Source organism: Nycticebus coucang, chromosome 5 (genome assembly GCF_027406575.1).
Source record: "Nycticebus coucang isolate mNycCou1 chromosome 5, mNycCou1.pri, whole genome shotgun sequence".
NCBI lineage: Eukaryota > Metazoa > Chordata > Mammalia > Primates > Lorisidae > Nycticebus > Nycticebus coucang.
Window position 1 is genome coordinate 56,464,904 of NC_069784.1, and position 8,335 is coordinate 56,473,238.

The following is an 8,335-nucleotide window of genomic DNA, read 5'->3' on the forward strand; positions in this document are numbered from 1 at the left end:
AGAGCAGAGTCAGACTCCCAGTGGGAAGCCCTCTGCCCTTGATGTGAGCCTGAGTGCCTGGAGCTGTCTCTTGACTGGCCTTGGGTGGATCCATGGTGGTTTCTGTATCCAGAGCCAGCTTGTCTCTCTGAGTCTTCCGAGTGTCTTTCACTCTCACCGTCATGACTGACGTTGGATCCTTGGTGTCTGCTTGTCCTGGACTCAGAAACTACTCCCTGCCCTGACACTGAGTGTCTCGATCTGCCTTCCTGAGGGGATCTCTCCTCGTGACGTGACCCTGATCGCCTAGCTGAGTCTCTGGAATGTTGCTGGCCAGATCTTTGCCTGCTAGCACTTCTGGATGCTGACTGACCATGGGCAGAATCAGACACGTGGTGACGGGACCCTGTGCGTTCAGACCTGTCTCCTGATTGATCCTGGTGGGCTCTTTCCCTTCTTTCTCCGCTTGATGTGGACTGCCCGTGACTGCTTGCCTCACCCTCATGAGCCACTGAGTGTCTAGAGCTGTCTCGACCCTGCTCTTTGAGCGATCCCTGTCTTCCTCTACTGTCGGACCAGTGCTGTCCATGGGAGGCCTCAGGCTGTTCATGAGAGCGTATCTGGTACAGGAGAGACCCCAAGTGTCTGGATCTTTCCTCTGACTGCCTGTGGACAGAGTCTCCATGGTTCCTCTGACGTTGCCCACTCCATTTCTGGGCCGCCTCTGAGTGGCTGTCTGCATCTTCTGATTGTCCTTCGCTATCACTGGCCTGACTGACACTGGATCCCCACTGCCCTCGGTCACTGGATGTAGATGGATGTTGTGCACGCGTAGCGCCAGAGTCCTGGGACCTGTCTCCCGACTGCTCATGTCGTCTCTCTTGTCTGTGTCTTGTACTGGATCCTGAGTGTGCAAGAGCAGAGTCAGACTCCCCATGGGAAGCCCTGTGCTCTTGATGTGAGCCTGAGTGCGTGGAGCTGTCTCTTGACTGGCCTTGGGCGGATCTATGGTGGTTCCTGGATCCAGAGCCAGCTTGTCTCTCTGAGTCTTCGAAGTGTCCATCACTCTCACTGTCCTGACTGACGTTGGATCCTTGGTGTCTGCTTGTCTCGGACTCAGAAACTACTCCCTGCCCTGACACTGAGTGTCTTGTTCTGCCTTCCTGAGGGTATCTCTCCTCGTGATGTGACCCTGATCGGTTAGCCGAGTCTCTGGGGTGTTGCTGGCCAGATCTTTGCCTGCTAGCACTTCTGGATGCTGACTGACCATGGGCAGAATCAGACACGTGGTGACGGGACCCTGTGCGTTCAGACCTGTCTCCTGATTGCTCGTGGCGAGCTCTTTCCCTTCTAGCTCCTCTTGATGTGGACTGCCCATGACTGCTTGTCTCACCCTCATGAGGCACTGAGTGTCTAGAGCTATCTCGACCCTGCTCTTGGCGCGATCCCTGTCTTCCTCTACTGTCGGACCGCTGCTGTCCATTGGAGGACTCAGGCTGTTCATGAGAGCGTATCAGTAGAGACCCCGAGTGTCTGGAACTTTCCTCTGACTGGCTGTGGACAGAGTCTCCATGGTCCCTCTGACGTTGCCCAGTCCATTCCTGGGCTGCCTCTGAGTGGCTGTCTTCATCCTCTGATTGTCCTTCCCTATCACTGGCCTGTCTGACACTCGATCCCCGCTGCCCTCGGTCATTGGACGTAGATGGATGTTGTGCATGCCTAGCGCCGGTGTTCTGGGACCTGTCTACCAACTGCTCATGTTGTCTGTCTTGTCTGTTTCTTGTACGGGATCCTGAGTGTGCAAGAGCAGAGTCAGACTCCCCATGGGAAGCCCCGTGCCCTTGATGTGAGCCTGAGTGCCTGGAGCTGTCTCTTGAGTGGCCTTGGGCGGATCCATGGTGGTTTCTGGATCCAGAGCCAGCTTGTCTCTCTGAGTCTTCCGAGTGTCCTTCGCTCTCACCGTCCTGACTGACGTTGGATCCTTGGTGTCTGCTTCTCCCAGACTCAGAAACTACTCCCTGCTCTGACACTGAGTATCTCGATCTGCCTTCCTGAGGGAATCTCTCCTCGTGATGTGACCCTGATCGGCTAGCCGAGTCTCCAGAGTGTTGCTGGCCAGATCTTTGCCTGCTAGCACTTCTGGTTACTGACTGACCATGGGCAGAATCGGACACCTGGTGACGGGATCCTGTGCGTTCAGACCTGTCTCCTGATTGCTCGTGGTGGGCTCTTTCCCTTCTTCCTCTGCTTGATGTGGATTGCCTGAGACTGCTTGCCTCACCCTCATGAGCCACTGAGTGTCTAGAGCTATCTCGACCCTGCTCTTGGCGCGATCCCTGTCTTCCTCTACTGTAGGACCGGTGATGTCCATGGGAGGACTCAGGCTGTTCATGAGAGTGTATCTGGTACAGGAGAGACCCCAAGTGTCTGGACCTTTCCTCTGACTGGCTGTGTACGGAGTCTCCATGGTTCCTCTGACGTTGCCCACTCCATTGCTGGGCTGCCTCTGAGTGGCTGTCTGCATCCTCTGATTGTCCTTCTCTATCACTGGCCTGACTGACACTGGATCCCCACTGTGCTTGGTGAGTAGCCGTAGGTGGATGTTGTGCATGCCTAGCACCGGAGTGCTGGGACCTGTCTCCCGACTGCTCATGTCGTCTCTCTTGTCTGTTTCTTGTACTGGATCCTGAGTGTGCAAGAGCAGAGTTAGACTCCCAATGGGAAGCCCTGTGCCCTTGATGTGAGCCTGAGTGCCTGGAGCTGTCTCTTGACTGGCCTTGGGCGGATCCATGGTGGTTTCTGGATCCAGAGCCAGCTTGTCTCTCTGAGTCTTCCGAGTGTCTTTCACTCTCATCGTCATGACTGACGTTGGATCCTTGGTGTCTGCTTGTCCTGGTCTCAGAAACTACTCCTTGCCCTGACACTGAGTGTCTCGATCTGCCTTCCTGAGGGGATCTCTCCTCGTGACGTGACCCTGATCGCCTAGCCGAGTCTCTGGAGTGTTGCTGGCCAGATCTTTGCCTGCTAGCACTTCTGGATACTGACTGACCGTTGGCAGAATCAGACACGTGGTGACGGGACCCTGTGTGTTCAGACCTGTCTCCTGATTGCTCCTGGTGGGCTCTTTCCCTTCTTCCTCCGCTTGATGTGGATTGCCCGTGACTGCTTGCCTCACCCTCATGAGCCACTGAGTGTCTAGAGCTATCTCGACCCTGCTCTTGGCGCGATCCCTGTGTTCCTCTACTGTCGGACCGGTGCTGTCCATGGGAGGACTCAGGCTGTTCATGAGAGCTTATCTGGTACAGGAGAGACCCCAAGTGTCTGGACCTTTCCTCTGACTGGCTGTGGATGGAGTCTCCATGGTTCTTCTGATGTTGCCCACTCCATTCGTGGGCTGCCTCTGAGTGGCTGTCTGCATCTTCTGATTGTCCTTCGCTATCACTGACCTGACTGACAGTGGATCCCCGCTGGCCTCGGTCACCGGACGTTGATGGATGTTGTGCATGCCTAGCGCCGGAGTGCTGGGACCTGTCTCCCGACTGCTCATGTCGTCTCTCTTGTCTGTGTCTTGTACTGGATCCTGAGTGTGCAAGATGCGAGTCAGAGTTCCTATTGGAGAATATTTTTCTTTCTTCTTTCTCATCTCCTTCTCTCTCCATTTCTGTTTCTTCATACTGTTGTGTATACTTTTTGTTCTTTGATGGTGATGTTTGGAAGTTCTGTGTCTTGGCCCACTTGTAATATGCTTGAGCCAACTTGAATATCATCACAAGAAACTCTGTGAAGTCTATTTTCTCATTGTGGTTTATATCTAATATATGCACGAAGACATCAGCAACATCCGCATCATCTGGATTCTGTACAGGGATAAATCACAGTGGGAGACTGTATTAGCCTTACTCACATTCTTAGGCAATTAGTTCAAATGCATTTAGAGATGTTAACGGTGGGCGCTACAATCTGGAAGGAAATGTCTTCATTTTTCATTCTTTTTCAGGTAGACCAACTCATATAGGTGTTAGACAGCAAGAAGAGAAATTAGTATCTGGTATGTTGTTAAGCAAATATAAATGAATGATAATGTAAGTGCTTGTCTTTGTTTTTTCTGAAGTTAGAATTTTATATAGTCCTGTATTTAATTGTTTTTACAATGTACCCTGTTAGTAATTTTGATATAACAGTGTACTAATTGGGATTCATGTTTTGTATTTATGTGTTTTTTTCAATTTTTTCTTTAGAGGGTCTCTGTGTGTCTGTAGAGTCTGTTCCTATTTAAAATAAAAAATTGTAAGTGGTTTACAATAAATCTCACTTAGATTACTGATTGAAAATATAAATACTCTGTAGTTCTGTCAAAAATCTCTTACCTTTAGGACTGGCCGAAACTGTGTTTCCAGAAGTTCCTTCAGCTCCTTTTTACTCAATGTGTCAGTCTCCTTATCTTTTTCTGCATATTGGTGGAAAATATCAATGATGGAAATGATGTTTTCCAGCACAGTGGACATGGTTTTTCAATATATGTGAACCTACAAAATAAGTAATTAAAATTTACTCTTCTTATACTTTTTTCTTTTTCTACATTATTATGATCATGTTCATGTTTTAAACCTACATCATTCTCAAAGTAATCCATCTTTGAAAATGCAAAATTGCCACAAAAATCTTCTCTCTCCCATTCACATAGTAAAAATCAACATAGAGTTTGACTGACTTTCTATTGTTATCCATTTCTAGTCCCTGAGGCCCTGGATAGCACTGTTTAGTCTCTCAGACTTAAGTGTGCTCTAGGTAAAATTATTCACTTCGTGAACTTTCCATTGCTCATAGCAGGAATTTATAAAGACCTACTAGTCAGAAACAGAAAAATTTACCCACACAAATTTACTGAAAATCATTTTTTCAAAAACTAATTTATTTATTTATTTTTTATTAAATCATAACTGTGTACATTAATGTATTTATGGGGTACAATGTGCTGATTTGATATACAATGTGGAAAGCTTACATCAAACTTGTCAACATAACCATCGCCTCACTTATTTGTTGTGGTAAGACATTTATACTCTACTCTTAACATAGAAACTAATTTTATAAAAGATAAATTTGCTATGAGACAATTATCTGAAAGCTATTTACCATATGGCAAGATACTCAATGAACAGTCATTGAATTTACTTCTTTTTCATATTTTATAAATTTTTTTGTATTTAATGATATGGGATGGACTTAATAGCTTTTCAATATTAAAAAATGTTTTTTGGGGGGACTAGTTTTCATTTTACCATTTAAGGAATGTATAGTCTATCTTACTGGTGAAAAAAGGCATTAATAGGCATGTTAATGAATCTAAAGCATTTATTATATAAAAGAATTATAATGACCATCTTAAGATTTTTAAAACCAGGTGAAATTAGAATACTATGGAAAAGTATAATGTGAAAGACATAATTATAGAGGCCAGACCAAACCATTTATAGACCTTGGCTTGTTTAATTATAGGAAATATGTATTGACTAATTTTTGCTATGGTTAAATCAGATACATATTTTTATAAATTTATGGGTATCCATAAAAGAATAAAATTACTATGTCTAAACTATTAGAGAGGAAGAAGGTAATTAAAAAATAACTCCATTAATTCAATAGAAGCTGGGAAAGAAAAAAAAATAAGAAGCACAGAAAAGGTAAGGTAAATAGAAAGTATAAAATAAAGTAATGGAATCACATATAATTTCATTATTGTTAATAATTATAATACACATAAAAATGGACCAGACCTTGCCAATTAAAAGATGTATTGTAAAGACTGCATAAAAATACAACTACACATTTCTTCAAAAAATTCCTAAATTTTAAGATATTTTTCAGCTTTTTCATGGTGATGTTCTAGAACTTGAATTTATCTTTAATTGAATCATGAGCAAAATCTGAGTCTCAAGGATCCCACTTCCTGATCTTCTCTTTTACTTTTTTTTTTTTTTTAGACAGAGTCTCACTATGTTGCCCTGGTAGACTGCCATGGTGTCACAACTTATAGCAATCTGAAACTCTCTGGGTTTAAGAGATTCTCTTGCCTCAACATCCCAAGTAGCTGGAACTACAGGCACCCAACACAATGCCCAGCTATTTTTTGGTTGTAGCTGTCATTGTTGTTTGGCAGGCTCGGGCTGCATTCGAACCTGCCAGCTCTGGTGTATGTGGCTGGCGCCCTAACCACTGAGCAACAAGTGCTGAGCCATCTCTTGTACTTTGACTTCAAAAATTCTTTGACCTCTCTATTTACTGCTTTGTGTTCTTCCCTTTTTAGCCGGGTTAGACATTCTGGGCAATCTCCGTCCTTGCTCCTTATATATACCCCCTTGCCTCACTCTTTCTTGCGCCCAATAGCCAAAGCTCCAACAACTTCTTCCTTTCCTTTATCTTAGGCATGGTCTCAATTACCATTTCAGTGAGAAGTTGGAAGTCATTGGCAAAGAATTCCTTCATTTTCCTGATAATCTGATTTCCCAGCCTACTGCACTTGTGTATATATATATATCTCCTGCTCTAGGGTAGATGAGCCATCTACTTTCCTCTCCTCTATTTAGGCCCTGGACCCCCCTCTCTCTTGCCAACTCAAACACTTTTCTTTTACAGTTTTCCACTTTCTATCCTGAATCATTAATTTTTCTTTTTTTCTTGGATCATTTCCTTTGGCATTTATTCATGCTGAAATATCCATTTAACACTTGCCTCCCATCTGCCAATTCTTCATCTTCCTTTAGGCACTGTATAATTCATCTCTTCCCTTTTATAGCAACGCTCCTTAAGAGGTATGCCTATGCATTCTGTTTCCACTTCCCTATTCCTACTTTTTTTAACTCGAATTATTTTTTTCTCTCCCAAGTTGACTAAAACTCTCAAGATAAGAAGCATCCTTTGTCTTTTCAAACCCAATTATCCACTTTCATTTTACATATCAGCAGCATTTGATGGAGCTGGCTACATCCTCCCTTGAAGACTCCACACTCTTCTATTTCTCCTTCACTCTCAGTGGTCATTTTTTCAACCAGGAAGATAGGGATAACTTGGAAGGATAACAGGTGTGGGGACATATTTCAGCATGAATACATGCTAAAGGAAATGATCCAATAGAAAAAGAAAAATTAATGATTTGGGATAGAAAGGGACAATTGTAAAAGCAAAGTGTTTGAGTGGGTGAGAGACGGGGGGTCCAGGGCCAGATAGAGGAGAGAAGCGCAGACAGTTTATCTGCCTAATGGCAGGGAAGGCAAGATATATACATACAAGTGCAGTAGGCTGGGAAATCAGATTATTGGGTAAATGAAGGAATTATTTTCCAGGCAGGTGCTGTTGCTCACACCTCTAATCTTAGGACTCTGGGAGGTGAGTGGCTCACCTGAGCTCAGGAGTTCAAGACCATCCTCAGCAAGAGTGAGACCCACCTCTACTAAAAATATAAAAATTAGTAGGGTATAGTGACAGGTATCTGTAGTCCCAGATACTAGGGAGGCTGAGGCAAGAGGATCGTTTGAGCCCAGGAGTTTGAGTTTTCTGTGAGCTATGATGATACCATGGTACTCTCCCCAGGGCATGGAGTCAGACTCTGCCCTCCACCCCCCAAAGAGTGACATATGTAGAATATTTGAAGGTACTTTAGATCTATTAGAGGAAGTTTTGTGGTAGAGGGAGAATTTGAGCTTAAAATGGAAAAATAAGAAGGAACTAACCTTGTTTATTAGTTGAAGAATTTTGAGCAAAGGAAACACTGAAAAGATTCTGAGAATCAACTTTGACATGTTAGAAATATAGAAAAAAACCAGCTCAGAAAATTGTGAAAAAGGCAGGACCAATACAAGTTAAAGTCAGAGATAATAGAAGGGTCAGGTGATCTTCTAAATGGGTAACATTTGTGCATTTTATTTCAGTTATGATGGAATATAGCATAACATATTAGCATAACATTAGATTTTTTTTGTAAGAGAATGATCTGATATAATACAGTTTTTTAAAGATTGCTTTATGCAATAGTTGTTAGGTTGCTTCAGAGAACAAGAAAACTTGTGTGTGTGTGTGCAGGAAGACATCAGAGACCTATCAAGATTGTGACAATTTATTAGGGCCTATCTTCAGATTAGAAAGGAAGTACAGTATTTCAGGAATTAAATACAGAATTTTCTAAAACTTATGAAAGATATCAAGGCACACCTTCAAGAAAGTACTGTAAACTCCTAGCAGGACATATAAAAGAAAGCCAACACATAGACACCTGATAATAAGATTGTTGAACATTTGAGGTAAAGAGGCAATCTTCCAATAAAAGAAACCAGAGAAATGCAAGTATCACCCTCTTTTC

General features: G+C 43.7%; 1 protein-coding gene across 1 annotated transcript; it reads right to left on the bottom strand.

Annotated features, from left to right (window-relative positions):
- Positions 1-208: 208 nt before the first annotated feature.
- Positions 209-4,484, bottom strand: LOC128585487 (filaggrin-like). Its single transcript, XM_053590582.1, has 4 exons — positions 4,347-4,484; positions 3,655-3,836; positions 1,065-3,552; positions 209-883 (listed from the first exon to the last, which is right to left on the bottom strand). The coding sequence occupies exons 1-4, from the start codon at positions 4,482-4,484 to the stop codon at positions 209-211; spliced, it is 3,483 nt and encodes a 1,160-aa protein (XP_053446557.1).
- Between the last annotated feature and the right edge of the window lie 3,851 nt (positions 4,485-8,335).